Source organism: Pongo abelii, chromosome 2 (genome assembly GCF_028885655.2).
Source record: "Pongo abelii isolate AG06213 chromosome 2, NHGRI_mPonAbe1-v2.0_pri, whole genome shotgun sequence".
In the NCBI taxonomy this organism is placed as follows: domain Eukaryota; kingdom Metazoa; phylum Chordata; class Mammalia; order Primates; family Hominidae; genus Pongo; species Pongo abelii.
The window spans coordinates 161,550,610-161,570,397 of NC_085928.1; the positions used below are offsets into that span (position 1 = coordinate 161,550,610).

The 19,788-nt window shown below is 36.7% G+C and overlaps 1 protein-coding gene across 2 annotated transcripts; it reads left to right on the forward strand.

Annotated features, from left to right (window-relative positions):
• The first annotated feature begins 231 nt into the window (after positions 1-231).
• On the forward strand, positions 232-11,182 carry SUCNR1 (succinate receptor 1). Of its 2 annotated transcripts, none has more exons than XM_063722270.1 (3): positions 232-295; positions 6,417-6,472; positions 7,126-11,176. In XM_063722270.1, exons 2-3 carry the CDS (start codon positions 6,458-6,460, stop codon positions 8,077-8,079), a joined length of 969 nt encoding a protein of 322 aa, XP_063578340.1. In that variant the 5' UTR covers positions 232-295; positions 6,417-6,457; the 3' UTR covers positions 8,080-11,176. The 2 variants fall into 2 exon arrangements, with proteins under 2 accessions (XP_063578340.1, XP_063578341.1); XM_063722271.1 differs by lacking the exon at positions 232-295 and adding an exon at positions 5,815-6,160 and having other exon boundaries at positions 7,126-11,182.
• Positions 11,183-19,788: the final 8,606 nt, after the last annotated feature.

Here is a 19,788-nt window from a genome sequence, read left to right on the forward strand (position 1 = left end):
AGTTACTTGTTTTTTGTCATTCAATTGCAAAATTGCATGTGAAAATAAAATAAATGTGAATGTGAAAATAAAAGCCTCACAAAAATTCCTCTGCATGAACATCTCTGACTGGGAGGTTTGACTGAATAAATTATTACTGGGCTTTTGAATTATTAATCTTGGCTGCAGGATATGCAAATAGGATATGCAAATAGGACACTGTAATAACCATGTCCAGTGGCACAGCACTGGGTCAGAAGCTATATCCAGCTGCTGGCAGAGTTCCTGTCAAGGGATCAGGTCTTCCAACAGAATGGTAAGCTACATGGCAAATTGTGCCTCTCAGTGTATAAAGTAAGGCCAGATTTCCTTCTAAAGGTGACCTGTGAGCAATTAAGGTTTTCAGTATAAAGTGTTTAAATTAATTCTTTATAAATAGATGTAAAACAGCAAAAGAATTGAAAAAAAAGTGATTTTTATCTCTACGTTTATTTTTCAACAAATTAACTGTCTTCTTTTAGTTGTCAAATACTAATTTTATTTTATGTAAAAGGATTTATTATATTTGCTAACATCTCAACAACTTATATTTCAACAAAATAGTAATTGGATTTACCTAAATAAATATAACTACTTATGGGGAAAAATTAAAGTTCCTAAATGATTTGAAACAATCATGTATTTTATACACACACACACATATATACATATATATATATTTATTTATTTATTTATTTATTTTTAAGACAGAGTTTCACTCTTGTCACCCAGGCTAGAGTGCCTGAGTGCTAGAGTGACACATTTACAGCATGTGTTGGCTCACTGCAACCTCCGCCTCTGGGGTTCAAGCAATTCTCCTGCCTCAGCCTGCAGAGTAGCTAGGATTACAGGCGCCCACCACCATGCCCGGCTATTTTTTTTGTATTTTTTTAATAGAGATGGAGTTTCACCATGTTGGTCAGGCTGGTCTCGAACTCCTGACCTCAGGTGATCCACCCACCTCGGCCTCTCCAAGTGTTGGGATTACAGGCATGAGCCACTGTGCTGGGGCATGATATTTTTATGTTTAGAAAATAATGTATTTGGAGGAATTTTCAGGCATCCTAAAAATTAAACATTTACGTGTGTAAAAATGATATTACCCAATAATTAATTTACTTAGGAAAAATGAAAAATTGCAGAAACCATTTCTAGTCTACCTTCCATAACTTTTCAAAATGTGTGTGATATTCTTAAAGAAATTAATACACAATTTGTGCCATACTATTACTTTTTAACATCTTAATTTCTGGTGTAATGTATGGAATACATAAAAATAAAGTTACAAATGTTAAATTATTATATCTTTTCAGTGTGAATATATATTTTTGCTCAAATTGTTTAGTAATCAAAAAAGTAATTTGTTAAAAAAATTCTCATGTTACCATGTAAATTTGCCTTAAGGTAGCACTTAAAAGTAAACATTTTACAAATGTTATTTGTTTAATTGTGATGACTATAAAAACAAACAATTAAAAAGCTAATAAACTATCACATATATATATTTTAAAGTAAATTTCAAAAATGCAGGTTTTCAAAAGGCTGAATATAAAGTAAAAAACATTTTCAAATTAAAAATAAGTATTATTGGTCTGCTTATGTGAGTAAATTAGATATTGCTTCTAGTTCAATAATTCTAACAGTTTTAGATATATTTTTGGACTGGAAACTAAAGATTTCACTATTATTTCTGCTCTTAAAAGAACCTGTTCAAAATAATTCATCCAAATCAGTTATAATTTATTTATCACTATTTCCATTTCCTAAAAATTAAGAATATAGTCACTAGATAGCAGAAGAGAGAATATGAATTTTTCATGAGGGAATTTTCTCTTTAATTGGGAGTTTTGCTTAAATGAGCACAGCAACTTACTTCATATGTTTATAGAATTGTGATGCCACACTAAAAATATACTCAACTATAAATATATCCAATTTGAAATATAGTACCTTCAAAATTTTGTATCCTAGTGAAGTTAAATTGGTCTGCAAATATTGGACAACTCATATTTATAAAATCATAATCTATTAGAATTATGAACTTAGAAAAAATGAAACAAATGTATCAAAAAATTATAAAACATCATAAAAAAACATAATCTCATTTTTATGAATAAAAATTCAGGTAAATATTAAAATGTAAAAGGGTACCCAAATATTAGGAGTGGTCTGTTTACAGACCATTTTTATTTCTCATTTTTGCCTATTTGATTTTATGAGTGTTACACCTTAACAATAATTTTACACATACATTTTTAAAAAGTTGTCTCAAAAAAATGAAGAAACAACTCTATGAGAAGCAAGACAAACATGATAATTTAGTCATTCATTTTTCTTATTTCAGCTCTACTCCTTCCCTACTACTCCTTCAATCCCCGACCTTCTGGGCTACTATAAAGCAGAATGCTCCTTGACTTTCATGTGACCCGTCACTTGCCTGAGTGATAGTTGCAGGAAATTGGGCTCTAGTTGCACAAGTCTTTGTGGCTATCTTTTCCTTCCATTGCAGTCAAATCTTTCTGCTGTGCACAATACACAAATTATTAACATTACCAGTGGTGACTAGGCAGAAAGATAAACGTTATGACCAGAAAAAAAGGAAATGCAAAAGTGAAACAAATTTCTTGTGTCAAGGAAACTTTCTATACCTTAATTTTCATTGAATTTGTGCACCAGCTTTTTGAGTACCCCTAAAATAACAAGAGCTCAGCAATAAGGCCTGAGAAGGTCCAACATTTAAAACTTGGGCAAAGAAGGATTAAGCCACAAAAGAGCTTGAAAATGGAGAAAGGAGGAAAACAAGGAGATTGTTGTGTCATAGAAGATAGGAAGAGAGTGCTTCCAGAAAGTGTGGACTTAAAAGCTACTGAAAATAAATAATAATAGTAAAAACTGACCATTGAGCTAAAAAAATGAAGTTTGTTAATATGTTAAAGCCTATTGACATTTTTGCTATATTTCTAGAAATTTAAAGTTTTTAATATTATCAAATAGATGCCAATTTTGAGAGAAAAAATGATAGGAAATTTAGATAAAAGGAGAAAGGAAATAATAAAAACTACCTGAAATCTCATCATTAGAGATAAAACTATTAACATTTTGATGCACGTCTTTCTAGACTTCTTATGCTTATTAATTTCAGGTGTCATTTCTTAATTAAATGCTTCAGTATTAAAATTTATCCTGGAAGATAGATATTTAATTTTGCCTTATACAAATGTGTTTCTAAACTACAGCTACTACTACTACAATTACCAATTTTTAATACTTATCATATTATATTATATATAGTGTTGACTTTCACAGTGAAATAAGCAGTGAGCTTAATCTGATGGTCTTGCTGCTTATCTGTCCCTGGAGAAAATATTTATAAAAATGCTTGTAAACAGTCAGGTGTTTATATTCATCTCTTTACTCAACAAAGATTTATAGATCACCTACTATCTGCTGGTCACTGTGCCAGATGTGGACAATAAAAAATGAGTAAGACAAAGTTATACAAAATTCTAATAAGTTTAGTATACAATGAAAGCATAAATGGGAGGACCTAGTTTAGACTGAGGGTCAGACAGCCTACCTTGGGAAACCTACACTTGAACAGAGGCCTGAAAGAAGTATAGACATAAGACAAATATGTGATGGGCCAGGAATCGCAGGACAAAAACAGCAGTGAAAAGAGATTCAGACAGAGGGACTGCACGTTAAGAAGGCTCTCTGTGCATTCAAAGAGCAGGAAGAAAGAAAGATGAGTTAGGAGGAGAGTAATGCCAAGCAAAATTGAAGTGGGTGCAGGGGCCAGATCATGCAGACCTTGATGTCCCCATTAAAGATTTTAGACTATATTCCTTGGATAGTGGAAAGTTAATTAAGGGTTTTGATCAAGGAAAGCTATATGATCTGATTTTGAGTTGTAGTTTTTCAAGACTGTTTAGCTATAATGGTAAAGATGAATTGATGAGGGCCAGAGACAATAAAGATGAATTGTGAGGAGACAATAGGAGAATATGACATAGAGCAAGAGATGAGAGTAGCCTGGACAAGAATGATAATGAAAGCTATGGAGCAGTAATGATAGATTTGAGAAATATCCAGACATTACAGTAAACAGACTTGGTAGTTTATTCATTATTGGTGTTGAGTTTTAGATGACTGAGGATATTGCTTAGATTTTCGTGGTGAGCACCTGGATACATGGCAGAACCATTTACTGAAATAGGTGGATATGCTGCAGGCTTGGTAAGGAACTTGGAGAATTTGGTGTAGGATTTCTAGAGGCAGAGATACCTGAGAGAAATCAATCAATGGCAATAAAGAACTATAGTTTGTAAGGCAGATACAAGCTGGGCTGGAAATCTGGGAGTTGTTGATGTATAGTTGGTCATTAAACCTCAAAAGTGAATGAGATCATTTAGGCAGAATCTATAGAAAGATGGAGCCCAGAAATTAGCTTTGAGGAACTCAACATTTAATGCTTGAGCCAAGAAGACTTGAGCCCCAAAAGTGCCTGCAAAGAACAACCAGGGAGAAAGAAGGGAAACTAGGATATTGTCATGTCTCAGAAGGCAAAAGAAGAGTGTTTCCGGAAGATAGAGTATGAAAAACAACAGATAAATAAAATAAGATTAGTGAAAAATGATTATTTGAATGAGCAATGTGGAGGCTACTTGGAGGACTGGTAGGTCCGAAGCCAAATTGGAGTAAGTTGAAAGGGAATGGGGTGTCAAGATGTCAAAACACTTGAGATGGCTCTTTCCAGAAATCAAACTATGAAGAGGAGAGGAACATGTGAAATTAGGGAGAGTTGTTTATGTTGCTCCTTATTGTAAGACTGAAAAGATGAGAGTGTTTAAATTCTGATGGAAAAGAGGAGATGAAGACTGACAATGAGAAGAAGAATGCTGAAGAGTCAGAAAAGAAGAAATAATGATACCATAGGAATACTGAGAATTTGGGAATGAGTTGGATCTAGAGTAAGCTCAACAAATGCTCTTTATCTCAATGAATTAGGAGGTAAAACCATTTGCTAATAATGAGTAAGGTAGAGTAAATGAAAAAAAGTTTTAAGAGATTAAAAAATATGATATTGAGAAATATAGGAATATGCTGGCAATATGAGAGAGCGGTAGAATTAGGTGACCTCAAAGACAGAGCGAAACCAATCTCCTTTATTCTTCAGCAGCATTCATGTGTCTGCTGCTTGAGAAAGTTCCCACTCAGCTTTGTCTGGAATTGGACTTAGTGGCAGGTTGCCATAGAAAGATTCGAGAGACTCCAAAAAATGTATAATGTTTTAAAGTAAGTGATTAAAAATAACTTTTCAAAATATTAAACTTATGATCTACAATTCTGTGACTTATTTTCATAAATAAAACACTCTCAAAATAACAATGTTCTTCAACTAAAGTAAACCACTTGAATTTGACAAAAATACATGAGTTTTCCAGATGCCTTATCATAGCAAATTCTACTGAATTTTGCATGCTTCTCATAAAAAGCAGTTTAGGTGCATTTATTCTTATTTTGTTCTATTTACCAAAATTCTATATTGAAAGAATTGTTTGTTTGCAACTAATACTCAGAAGCCTACTTGACAAAGAGGTTTTTAGAACATTTTGTTTTTAACCTTGGTTTTCCTCACTAGAAATAAGTAACATTTAATGTTTAACAATGGCAATCCAGTACATTTTTCAGATAATTAAAGTTCTTGAAATACCCTATCCAATCACAATCTGGCCTCATGACAAGAGGAAAAAACGGTAGGTTAGCAAGACTCTTGAGGTTAGAGTGAGTCAGGTTGCTTATTTCCATGGTACATATGCAGAAGGCATTACAATAAAGGTCTTTTACTAAGCATATTACCTAGGCAAGTGCCATGGTCTTAATATTGGTGTCTCCTCAAAATGTAAGTTGGAACCTAATAGTATTAAGAGGTGGGGCCTTTTGGAAAGTGATGAAGCCATGAAGACTCTGCCTTCATGAATGGGATTGGTACTCTTGTGAAAGAAGTTTAAGGGAGCTGCCTTGCCCCTTCTGACATTGTTGTGAGGACACAGCAGCCACCATCTTTGAAGCAGAAGGTGACTTTTCATCAGACACCAAATCTGCTGACACCTTGATGTTGGACTTTTCAGTCTATAGAACTGTGAGAAATAAATTTCTATTTTTTATAAATTACCCAGTCTGAGGCATGGCATCTTTCAATAAATCATGACCAATGTTAATATTACTAAGATTTTCAGTTTCATATTTTGAATTTTTAAAAATTAAGTTTTAAAACTGAAATTGTATCATGGTTTATGAATTTAATACAATAAGCAGAATTCTTTGGCAATATGGAAACAAGTAAAAGCTTAAAATAGTGAGACTGAAGTTCTAAAAATTCTTATTTCCTCTTCTAGGTTATGGTTTAACTCAGCAGAATTTGTTGAACAACTACGATATGCTGGGGACCATGGTATGTTTAGAGGCACAAAAGTGAATTCAAAATCTTCTCTTCAATTATTTTATCACATGTTCCCTTTGTTTCTTTGCTATTTGTCAAGCCCTCTATTTGTGTTTCCACCTTAATGCCTTCACATGTGCTCTTTCTTATGCCTGGAACACTTCCTGCAAATATACATATGTCTCTTTCACTTTCTTCATTGAGGTTTTTGTTTAAATGTCATCTTGTATAAAAGCCTCTCCCTTATCACCACATATCAAAAATAACTCACTGCCACCCTCCATCCCAAAACTTTCTAATATTTTTACCTTCCCATATGTTTTTATTCATAGCACTTATCATTATTGGTATCATTCATTGTTTACTTCCTCATTATTGTTCCCAAGAGAGTATAAATTGTTAGAGATTAGGAGCTTTGATTTATTCACTGCTGTTATCTCCCATGCCTGAAATTATATTCAGCACATAGTTGAAAGGTATTCAAAAAATTTGTTAAAATAATACATTAATGACATATATATGTATATGTATGTATGCTTTCCTTACTCATGTAACCTTTCTATAGTTCACCATTCAAGTGTTTTTCATTATTATTATGTTCTGCACAGTTTTGTCATTAGTCACAGTCTAGTGTTTAATCCTTATATTTTCTCTCTCTTCTTTAGGCATGGAATGCAACTTGCAAAAACTGGCTGGCAGCAGAGGCTGCCCTGGAAAAGTACTACCTTTCCATTTTTTATGGGATTGAGTTCGTTGTGGGAATCCTTGGAAATACCATTGTTGTTTATGGCTACATCTTCTCTCTGAAGAATTGGAATAGCAGTAATATTTATCTCTTTAACCTCTCTATCTCTGACTTAGCTTTTCTGTGCACCCTCCCCATGCTGATAAGGAGTTATGCCAATGGAAACTGGATATATGGAGACGTGCTCTGCATAAGCAACCGATATGTGCTTCATGCCAACCTCTATACCAGCATTCTCTTTCTCACTTTTATCAGCATAGATCGACACTTGATAATTAAGTATCCTTTCCGAGAACACCTTCTGCAAAAGAAAGAGTTTGCTATTTTAATCTCCTTGGCCATTTGGGTTTTAGTAACCTTAGAGTTACTACCCATACTTCCCCTTATAAATCCTATTATAACTGACAATGGCACCACCTGTAATGATTTTGCAAGTTCTGGAGACCCCAACTACAACCTCATTTACAGCATGTGTCTAACACTGTTGGGGTTCCTTATTCCTCTTTTTGTGATGTGTTTCTTTTATTACAAGATTGCTGTCTTCCTAAAGCAGAGGAATAGGCAGGTTGCTACTGCTCTGCCCCTTGAAAAGCCTCTCAACTTGGTCATCATGGCAGTGGTAATCTTCTCTGTGCTTTTTACACCCTATCATGTCATGCGGAATGTGAGGATCGCTTCACGCCTGGGGAGTTGGAAGCAGTATCAATGCACTCAGGTCGTCATCAACTCCTTTTACATTGTGACACGGCCTTTGGCTTTTCTGAACAGTGTCATCAACCCTGTCTTCTATTTTCTTTTGGGAGATCACTTCAGGGACATGCTGATGAATCAAATGAGACACAACTTCAAATCCCTTACATCCTTTAGCAGATGAGCTCATGAACTCCTACTTTCATTCAGAGAAAAGTGAGGTGCTTGTGAAACAGATTGTTCTACAGATGAATCTGTAAGCCAGTTACAGTTTGCTTTAACTCATAGACATCAATCAGAGAGTGTCACAGATTTAACCGTGATCTAAAGACAAGTTGTACCCAGAGTATGTGAAAAGAATGGGACGACAAGAATGTACTGGTTTCTTCCTCTAAGAATTGAAAGGACTTGGACTGCCTTATGTTTGGGCATGTAACTCCAAAATACTAGGTATTATAAGGCTTTCTCAATCAGTGCAAAAATGGAAGATATATAAAGCAACAAGTTGTCTGCATTTGATCATTGGTCAGATTGTAAAAAAAAAACAAACAAACATTGTTTTGGCAACATTCTCTATGTTATTCTTATTCACATGATCCTAGAACTTTATGTGAGAACTGAATAGCAGAAGATATATTATTAAACAGTTTTTAGAAGTTGTGCTATTAAGCAAATTTAAAGTCAACAGTAACAATGATTAAGGAAGGAATATAATGAGTTCAAGGATATCTATCTGATATATTTTTTATATTCATCATGAATTGGGGTAGTCTTGTAATTTATCTAACCTTTTTTGTTGTATGGTTTATAGTGGAAAGAATCTTAATTTAAATAAAAAGAACCTAAAGAGATAATTCAACAAAAGTAGAGAATATGTTTGAGCTCGTCAGAAAATTTAGATATCAAAATACTAGAGAGATACACCAAGGATATCTGAATAAAAAAAAAATTTGTAGAACACAAAAAGCCTATCAGGAAACCCAAAGCAAAACAGAACAAAAGTGACTACATCGTTTTAAATGATGATTTTGCCATCTGGCATTTTATTATCATAATTTGACCACCAGTGCATGAAAATATATTAAAGTTCATTAGCCTTCTGCTCTTGATTTAATAGTGAACTTTAAAATATATTAATATCATAAACAAGCAAATAAGGAGAAATAAACTGATAATACTAGATTCATTGGGATAGTTTTCCCTTTTGGAGGGAAAGTCACAATTTTTCTCCATGATCCCCCATTTTTTGTAAACACTGGAATAATTTACAAGGATAACTTTATTGTAGCGAGAGCAAATCACATCTGGAGTGAGCCTTGTTTTCATGAAACATTACCGTCAGACCATTGGAGTAAATGTTTCAAACAAAATGTACTTCATGAAATTATAGAACATAAAAATATTTATGTGCATATTAACCTGTATTATCCCAGGAGGGTTAATGAGGCCCCATTTCCTGCACAGAACAAATGTAGGGGAAAAAATAGGTGCTGCATTAGCTTTTTAAAGTCAAACAACGATCACATAATAATTCCCTGATGTGCAACATAAAGTACCTATGGCCACATATCTAAGTTCCTTTCCTTGATGTCATTAGCTATAAGGAGTGAGTAATGTGAAGGATAAAATAAGCATTATGAATACAGAGACATAAAATTCCACTGTCCTTCCTTCTCTGAAATACTGTGGGAGGTATTCTGATATTTTTAAATCCCCCAATTTTCCCAGTTAATATCTCTAGACTTCAAGCAACCGAAATATTATAAAAATGCAATAGTCACAAAAGATTTATTTTCTTACATCACACTAGGCTTTAAGATATTTTCTGCCATGCCTTGCCTTTAGTATCAATATTTTAAAAATTTCACTGTAATTTTATAACTGCCTAATAACAAACTGAAAACAGAACTTCTGAGTTTCCTTATCAGAAAGGGCCACAGAAAAGGCCTTAGGAAAGAAAGATTCACTTACTTCTGCAAACTTGGCAATCTGCAATTTAACTTTAATTTGTATTTTATGCATGAATTTTACTTGTAAAAACAAAATTAAATTTGCTTCCCCTACATCCCAACTCCAAGAAGTCACAGGAATGGACTCTTTCTAATAGTGCAGTGAAATATGTTTTCAAACCATAAACTTATATGTGTGTGTATATATATATATACCTTGTAAACAAGAGGTTAAGAAATTTTATAGCACATTTTAAAATTATTTTCTTCCTCAAATCTATCATGTGGTAACTTAATCTTTAACAGACTTTAGGGCCCTAAACTAAAATTATAAGAGCTATTTCATTTGCTTTTTGTACTGGGTAATTGTAAGAATCACAAACAATAAATCATGAAAATCCTTTCTGGGTTTGTGGTTTTTAAAGGAAATAATATTGAGCTTTTGTATTTTGTCTTTTAATTGGCTCCCTGGTATCTTCAGAATGATGTCTAAACTATTTGGTCCAGATTCTTCAATCTGTACTCACCTACTCTTCTTACATTATCTCCTATCACTGTTGTCACAAACCATACCCTACAGCTAAAGATTGCTACTTTAGTTTATTATATTCAGAACTTTCTTCACTTGGTTCACCTGTTGTCCATCTTTGTTCCATCATACCTGCATGGTATAATAATTCTAAAGATCTTTCAAGGTTCATCTCATCTGTCCTTCTTTGTTGAAGCTTGCTCTTATATCCTCTCTTCCCCAAATCTAAAAGTAAAACTTTCTACCACTAGGGCTTCAGATACTTTTAATACTATTTATTTGAATTTCATTATTTTTATTACAGTTTATTATTGTCTTCATTGCAGAGTACTTTTAAAATTACGGTTTATTATAAGTGAATGTCTTACAGAACAAACTCAAAGTCAATGCTTCTTTTGCATGTGCATAATCAAGCTATTTTTTGTCATCATTACTTTAATAAGTAACATTATTTTATATGAAGAATAGAGTGCATATACATAAACCCATGTGCCAGCTGCCATCACACTGCCTCACATTTTCCTCTAGATGTTTGAGCACAGTTTTAATGACTGTTTGAAATCTCTGTCTCCTAGTTCCAAATCTGGGTCATCTTGGAGTTGGTCTTCATTGGTGCGTTTTCTCTTAAGTATGGGTCATAATTTTCCTGTTTCTCTATATGTCTGGTAAATTAGAATTTTATTTCAGATGATGAATAATGTGTGGCAGAGATTCTGGATTCTGTTACATTCCATCAAAGAGTATTGATATTCTGTATATACATTTACAAATGTACATGTACACAATAATAAAAATAATTTTTTTCTCAGACCTGCCTGCAATCATGAAGGGTTTCTTCTTTATGTGCTTATAACAATGTAGACAAGGGGACTCCCAAGCAAGATGGCCAAGTAAAAACGGCTCTGGTCTGCAGCTCCTAGCGAGACCAATGCAGAAGGCCAGTGATTTCTGCATTTCCAACTGAGGTACCCAGTTCATATAACTGGGACTGGTTAGACAGTGGGTGCAGCCCAGGGAGGGTGAGCAGAAGCAGGGTAGGGTGTCACCTCACCCTGGAAGTGCAAGGGGTTGGGAACTCCCTCCCCTAGTCAAGGAAAGCTGTGAGGGAACTTGCCATGAGGGACAGTGCTATCCGGCCCATATACTACACTTTTCCCAAGGTCTTTGAAACCAACAGAACAGGAGATTCCCTCAGGTGCCTACACCACAAGGGCCCTGGGTTTCATGCACAAAACTGGGCAGTCATTTGGGCAGACACTGAGCTAGCTGCAGGAGTTTTTTTTTCATACCCCAGTGATGCCTGGGACACCAGTGAGGCAGAACTGTTCATGCCCCTGGAAAGGCAGCTGCAGCCAGAGAGCCAAGTGGTCTTGCTCAGCGGATCCCACCAGCACGGAGCCCAGCAAGCCAAGATCCACTGGCTTGAAATTCTCCCTGCCAGCACAGCAGTCAGATGTCAACCTGGGATGCTCAAGCTTAATGGGGGAGGGGCGTACACCATTAATGAGGCTTGAGTAGGCAGTTTTCCCCTCACAGTGTAAACAAAGCTGCCAGGAAGTTTGGACTGGGTGGAGCCCACCGCAGCACCACAAAGCCACTGTAGCCAGACTGCCTCTCTAGATTCCTCCTGTCTGGGCATGGTATCTCTGAATGAAAGGCAGCAGCCCCAATCAGGGGCTTGTAGATAAAACTCCCATCTCCTTGGGACAGACACCTGGGGGAAGGGGAAGCCGTGGGCACAGCTTCAGCAGACTTAAACGTTCCTGCCACCCGGCTCTGAAGACAGCAGTAGATCTCCCAGCACAGCGCTGGAGCTCTCCTAAGAGACAGACTACCTCTTCAGGTGGGTCCCTGACCCCGAGCCTCTGGAAGGCGTGAAACCTCCCAGCAGGGGTTGACAGATTCCTCATACAGGAGAGCTCCAGCTGGCATCTGGCAGGTGTCCCTCTGGGATGAAGCTTCCAGAGGAAGGAGCAGGCAGCAATCTTCACTGTTCTGCAGCCTCTGCTGGTGATACCCAGGCAAACAGGGTCTGGAGTGGACCTCTAGCAAACTCCAGCAGACCTGCAGTAGAGGGGCTTGATTGTTAGAAGGAAAACTAACAAACAGAAAGGAATATCATCAACATCAACAAAAAAGGACATCCACACAGAAATCCCATCCAAAGGTCACCAACATCAAAGACCAAAGGTAGATAAATCCACAAAAGGGAGGAAAAACCAGCACAAAAAGGCTGAAAATTCCAAAAACCAGAATGCCTCTTCTCCTCCAAAGGATCACAACTCCTTACCAGCAAGGGAACAAAACTAGACAGAGAATGAGTTTGACAAATTGACAGAAGTAGGCTTCAGAAGATGGGTAATAACAAATTCCTCCGAGCTAAAGGAGCATGTTCTAATCCAATGCAAGAAAGCTAAGAACCTTGATAAAAAAATCACAGGAACTGCTAACTAGAATAACCAGTTTAGAGAAGAACATAAATGACCTGATGGAGCTGAAAAACACAGCACGAGAACTTCATGAAGCATAAACTAGTATCAATAGCCGAATCGATCAAGTGGGAGAAAGGATATCAGAGATTGAAGATCAACTTAACGAAATAAAGCATGAAGACTAGATTAGAGAAAAAAGAGTGAAAAGGAATGAATAAAGCATCCAAGAAATATGGGACTATGTGAAAAGACGAAACCTACATTTGATTGGTGTACCTGAAAGTGACGGGGAAATGGAACCAAGTTGGAAAACAAACTTCAGGATATTAGCCAGGAAGGAGAACTTCCCCAACATAGCAAGACAGGCCAACATCCAAATTCAAGAAATACAGAGAACACCACAAAGATACTCTTCGAGGACAGCAACCCCAAAACACATAATCATCAGATTCACCAAGGTTGAAATGAAGAAAAAAAAATGTTAAGAGCAGTCAGAGAGAAAGGTTGAGTTACCCACAAAGAAAATCCCATCAGACTAACAGCAGATCTCTCTGCAGAAACCCTACAAGCCAGAAGAGAGTGGGGGCCAATATTTAACATTCTTAAAGAAAATAATTTTCAATCCAGAATTGCATGTCCAGCCAAACTAAGCTTCATAAGTGAAGGAGAAATAAAATCCTTTACAGACAAGAAAATGCTGAGGGATTTTGTCACCACAAGGCCTGCCTTAGAAGAGCTCCTGAAGGAAGCACAACGGAGCACTAAATATGGAATGGAAAAATCTGTACCAGCCACTGCAAAAACAAAGCAAAATGTAAAGACCATTCACACTATGAAGAAACTGCATCAATGAATGGGCAAAATAACCAGCTAGCATCATAATGACAAGATCAAATTCAGACATAACATTAAATGTAATGGGCTAGCAGAAAACCTAACACCACATATTTTCACTCATAAGTGGGAGTTGAACAATGAGAACATATGGGCACAGGGAGGGGAAAGTCACACACTGGGGCCTGTTGTGGGGTGGGAGGCAAGGGGAGGGATAGCATTAGGAGAAATACCTAATGTAGATGACGGGTTGATGTGTGCTGCAAACCACCATGGAACATGTCTACCTATGTAACAAACCTGCATGTTCTGCACATGTATCCCAGAACTTAAAGTATAATTTAACACAAATCTAACTAAATTTTTCCCAAAGTCAGCTTGGTCTATGCCCAGGAATGACCAAGGATAGCTTGGTGGTTAGAAGCAAGATGGAGTCAACTATGTCAGATTTCTCTTACTGTCATAATTCATCTATATCCCTACTTCACACCATTTTATTTCTCTCTTAAAAGCAGGTAGTGTTTGCCTTAGTATAGATATGAACCTAAGGGCATAGGGCAAAGAAAAGAGTCTTGAGCGCAGGAGCCAGGCTGTGGAGTGTGTGTGTGGGCCTGCATCTGGGTCTGGGTCTGAAGCTGGAGCTGGGGCTGGGTCTAAGGCTGGAACTGGGGCTTGTTCTGAAGCTGGATCTGGGTCTTGGCCTGGGGCTGAGGCTGAGTGAGACATGATCCAGGCCTGAATCTGGTCCTGGGTTTGGGACTGGGCCTGGGACTTAGGCTGGGTGAGCCTGGGGCTGAGCTGAGACTGAAGTTGGGACTTGGGCTGAGCTGGGCCTGTGGTGGTAAGTTTCCACTGTAAGAGGAAGTCAGGGCTGCTGCTGAGCTCCAGAGGCCTTGACCCTGATCAAAGCAGTAGATATCAGGAGTCCTATCTATACTTTCTCTAATAAGGTCACTGAACTATCAGTGACAGAGAATTCTGCTCCTTTCATATGCAGACTTTCCTTTAAATTCAGAAATCTTGATATCTGGATTAAAATAAAGGTTTATCAAGAGAAGAACAAAAGTGAAGATACAGCTTCAGTTTGGGCAGAATCTTAACAATTAGTTTGTATTCAGAACACATTTAGGTTTTTTAGCTTTTTTGAATCGTGAAAACTTTCAGTTACTAGGTCTTACAAGTTTTAAAGTAATATTTTTAACTAAATATTCCTTTTGTTACCGATATTTTTGGAATCGAGGGATTATTTCGGTAAACTTTTGTTTCTAAAACTTTGTGGATCTATGATTCTATAAAAGTAGTTAATAGTTTTTAGTTATCCATGTTAGAGGCTGGGTAACATACCTTAAGAACAACTTCAATTCCAGCTCTGCCTTTAACTTGATTTTGAATGAATCAGTTAGCTCTCACAACCTCATTTTTGATATAATAGCATTGCCTCAGGGAATTGTGAGCAGTCCATCAGCTAATAAGAACAATATAGGAAATAGATAAGCTATAAAATATTCATTCCCTTCATAGGTCAAGGCATCCCCATCCTCCAGGTCTCACTATCAGAATTGTGTTCCCAGAAGACACGAGCTACTTTCAGCTGAGTTGCTTTCTGAGTTGAGTAAAAGTGGCTATGAGATTGTAAAATATCTCATGCTAAGTTGTTGAAGTATAAGTTACTATTCCAATGTGGACTCATTTTGCTTCTTTGGTTTGGTCTTGGTAAAAGAAAATAACCTTTATTTATTTATTTATTTTTTTTTTTTTAATTTTTTTTTTTTGAGACAAGGGTCTTGCTCTGTCGCCCAGGCTGGAGTGCAGTGGCACGATCTTGGCTCACTGCAAGCTCTGCCTCCTGGGTTCACACCACTCTCCTGCCTCAGCCTCCCAAGTAGCTGGGACTACAAGCGCCCATCACCGCGCCCAGCTAATTTTTTGTGTATTTAGTAGAGACGGGGTTTCACCATGGTCTCGATCTCCTGACCTTGCGATCCGCCTGCCTCAGCCTCCCAAAGTGCTGGAATTACAGGTGTGAGCCACCGCACCCAGCTGAAAATATGTAAATTTTCAGAATAGAAATTTATCTAAATAATGCCCAGGTGTACTATGTTTATAGGAAGCTGGCTGCTTCAGTGATGCAATAATATATCTTATGGCACAGAACACTATATGTTACAGTAAGATTATCAGACAGAGACAATGAGTCTTGGTCATATTTTGTCTAAATATCAATAATATGGAGAATATTTTATTAGGAAATTTGCTCTTTCGTAACTTTCTATTGAAGTTAATAGTGTATTCAAATACAAACTTTGCTAGATTATTAATTCTAACTGTAAAAATAGTAATTTGATCAGATTTCTAAAGATACCAAATTATCGTCCTTTCCATGGCACATTTAAATCTATATAGACCAATACTTGAAAGATATAATGCTACATGGATATGTGTGTATAGTTCACATAAAGAAAAGGAAGAAGAAATGTGCTGTACAAAATTATTAGCTTTGTTACAGTAACTCAGGCCTGTCTCTTGGTTGTATTATTATTATCTCCAATGTACTGATGAGGAAACAAGCTTTATGAGATCTAGTAGTTGGGTGTACTGTCTCATGGCTGTAATCCAAGCACTTTAGGAGGCTGAGGCAGGAGGATCACTCAAGCCCAGGAGTTCAAGTCCAGCCTGGGCAAGAAAGCAAGACCCCATCTCTACAAAAAAATACAATAAAAAGAGAGAGAGATGTAGTAAAGGAGTCCTCAAGGCAAGTGTCAGAGTTGGCTTTGAAATCTAGATCTATCTGGCTTTAAAGAAAAATGAACTCTCTGTAACAATCTCTTTTGAAATGAAATCCAAGTTATCATTCAAAAGTTTAAGCCACAGATATATAAACAAGAAAACTATTTATAAACCATAGAGGAGTATAATTTTCTTTTCTTTTTTTTTTTGAGACAGCCTTGCTCTGTCACCCAGGCTGGATGGAGTGCAGTGGCACCATCTCTGCTCACAGCAGCCTCTGCCTCCAGGGTTCAAGGGATTCTCCTGTCTCAGCCTCCTGAGTAGCTGGGATTACAGGTGCTTGCCACCACTCCCAGCTAATTTTTGTATTTTTAGTAGAGACGGGGTTTCACCATGTTGATCAGGCTAGTCTTGAACTCCTGGCCTCAAGTGATTCTCCCACCTCAGCCTCCCAAAGTGCTGAGATTACAGATGTGAGCCACTGTTCTTGGCCTGGAGCATCATTTTCAGTGGGAAAACACTGATATGGGGAGGAGAAACGTTTTTCCTTCTGAAAATGTAGATTTTTTTTCATTTAAGATTTAACTTTTTGACAATATAGAGAGTTTGAAATTAATTTAATGAATGCTAATTTCCGAGCTTTCCATCCAAAGTGTAGTAAGTCAAAATATATAAAAGTGCATATTTTAAAAATGCTCATTCAAGTTCATTTGTGGTAAACTTCAAAATTATTATCATAGGGTGAAAGAATGAGAGGGCAGGTGTTGAAACAGCTGATGTCTCAGCTTACATTGTACACACTTCCTGTGGTTTTTTAACGGGTCAAAATAAGAAATAAATATGGTGTGTTTGAAAATTGGCACATCCTACCAGACTTATATGTGTACACAGTACACTATTACCTCAACTTTAATATTCATTGTGTCCACAGCTGGGATAAATACTTGTGTTGGGTGACCATGGGGCAGAGCAGCCTGTGCTTTGTGTATATGAAGAGTTTTCTAGAAGGTGAACTCATCCCAGTAAAAAACTGAGTCAAACAGGCAAGTTCAGCCTTATCTTATCTAAGAATAAAGCCTTCAGATAGAGGAGACGGGCAATTCTGAGTGTAGCACAACGGAGCAAAGTGATTGTTCAAAATGTTTATCTTTGGCAATCTCAGAAAAATGCCATGGAAAAGAACCTGGAGCAGAAGAGGGGAAGGAAGCATGAGCATGTGATTGTAAATGAGACATATCCCAGTGGCCTTACATAAATATATACCTGGGTAGAACTGCAGACATGCTGAGGAGGTGGACTTGGAAAATTATTGACATACACAGAAAATTTTGCTATTGTCTTTGTCCATGATCTATTACAACTGAACATCTGAGACAGGGTTAGTTATAAAAAAATGAAGGCTTATTTAGTTCATGATTTTTAAGGCCAAGAAGTCTAGAATCATGGCACCAACATATGTTGAGGGCCTTCTTGTTCCATCATAACCCGGCAGAAGGCATCACAAACCAAGAGAGCAAGAGCATGTGTGTCACGTATGTCAGCTCGGATCTCTCTTCCTTTTCTTATGAAGCCGCCAGTGCTAGCATGGGGGTTCTGCCTTGATGACTTTATGTAATGCTGACTACTTCCCAAAGGTCCCACCTTCAATCAAGAATTTGGGGATTAAGTCTCCAAAGCATGATATTTAGAAAACATATTCAAACCAGAGCATTATGTATAGACAGAAATATACACATATTTAGTACATTTTAAAAGAAAGTAAGGCTCACTACATCAATCATACAATCATTTAGTTCCTACGTCACATTTGCTCATTAGACTTTGTCTATAACCAAGACTAGTGAGAAGTAAATTAAGTTGCTGAGATGTCTTTTTGGTTCTAAACACAGTCAAGATAAAATGATTTTAAATAAGTAGAATTGCTTGGCAGCTTGCCACTTCTGCAACTATCCTACTTATTTAACAAATATTCTTTGGATGCTCAGTGTTTGCCAGAAATTTTGCTGTTGGTTAAACTATAAATAGCAAATATTTTCCTCCATTAATTAACTCACGGTCTTTTAGGGAAATCAGGTGTGTAAATACACATACATAAAGTGGTCGGTGAAAAAATAGAGATGTGCCCAGGCTGCAAAAGAACAGGAAGAGAGGTTGCAATTCTTGCTCATTATGGCAGGGGATGATTTGGAGGTGATACTAATTCTACTAGGGCTGGCAATGGAGGGAGTGCAGCAACAGAGATGGAGCTGAAGCATAAAGGTGGAAGGTGGGCATTTGTAGGCAAACCAATGAGGGTGCAATTTTTGCGTCACTGTGCCTTTTCAGATGAGAAAATTGGTAGTTAGTAGAAAAGTAATACATATATGTAATATTGTTCAGTTTGCAATGGAGCATACCTGGAACCATTCAAGAGTTTCCAAACAAGGACTTTTTTTTTTTTTTTCATAAGGAAGGCTTAAGCAAAGACAGAAAATAAAATCTGATAAACTTTTAAATAATTAATTTTACATAGTTTGTCCTGCCAGCTTTCTTTGAATACCCTGCCAGCTCTGTCATCCTTATTCCAATTCCAGCCATCTCTTAAATATTAGCATTCTCAGCTCCATTTTCTTTTCACTCTTTTTTCCCTCAAAAAATTTTATTCTCATACATGGATTTACATCTTATCTCTGAGTTTGAATTGGTTTCTATGCTACCTGCACAGATTTTCACCTGCCTTTCTGTGCACCTCTACATGAAGATAAATTCATGGGTTCAAAAGAGGGAGCTCAGTGTCTCCCTCAACATATTTTGTACCTTCTGCACATTCTCTTAGGAACAAAAATGCCATTTCTTTTGCTCCCTCTCCCTCATGTCTATATCCCCTTATTTGTCTAGCCTCTAATTTAGTTTTTATATTCTTACTTCAATCCCTCATCATGTTTCACCTGGATCATCTTTTTTTTTAATCAAATAAACATTTATGTGCATTTATTTATCTAATATCTATCCATGGCTTGGGAATTGTGCTTAGAACTAGGGGAGCACATGAAAAAAAAAAAGGAACAAATAAGTGATCCAAAAAGTCAAAAGAAACAAACAGAGAATTTAAAAAATATGAAAAATTATTGGATGGGGCATAAGAACGGCTTCTATAGCCCATATGATGTCTTTGTAAGAATTAGTAAAAACATACCCTATGGAGAATGTAACCCCATGACAGGTGCAAGGCTTGGCTTGCAGAGCACTGACCAGTTTCCAGGCCCACTCTCCCCTCAGTTGGGCATGGACTGCACAACCTCTGTGAACCTTCAAGCATAGGTTACGATGGCAGCCTAGTGAAGGGATACTTAATGTAACTTCAAGATATGCAGAAGTTTGATTTTATCTCTAAATCTCATTTCAACATTTTATAGTCAGTAAAAATAAATATTTTTGAAATA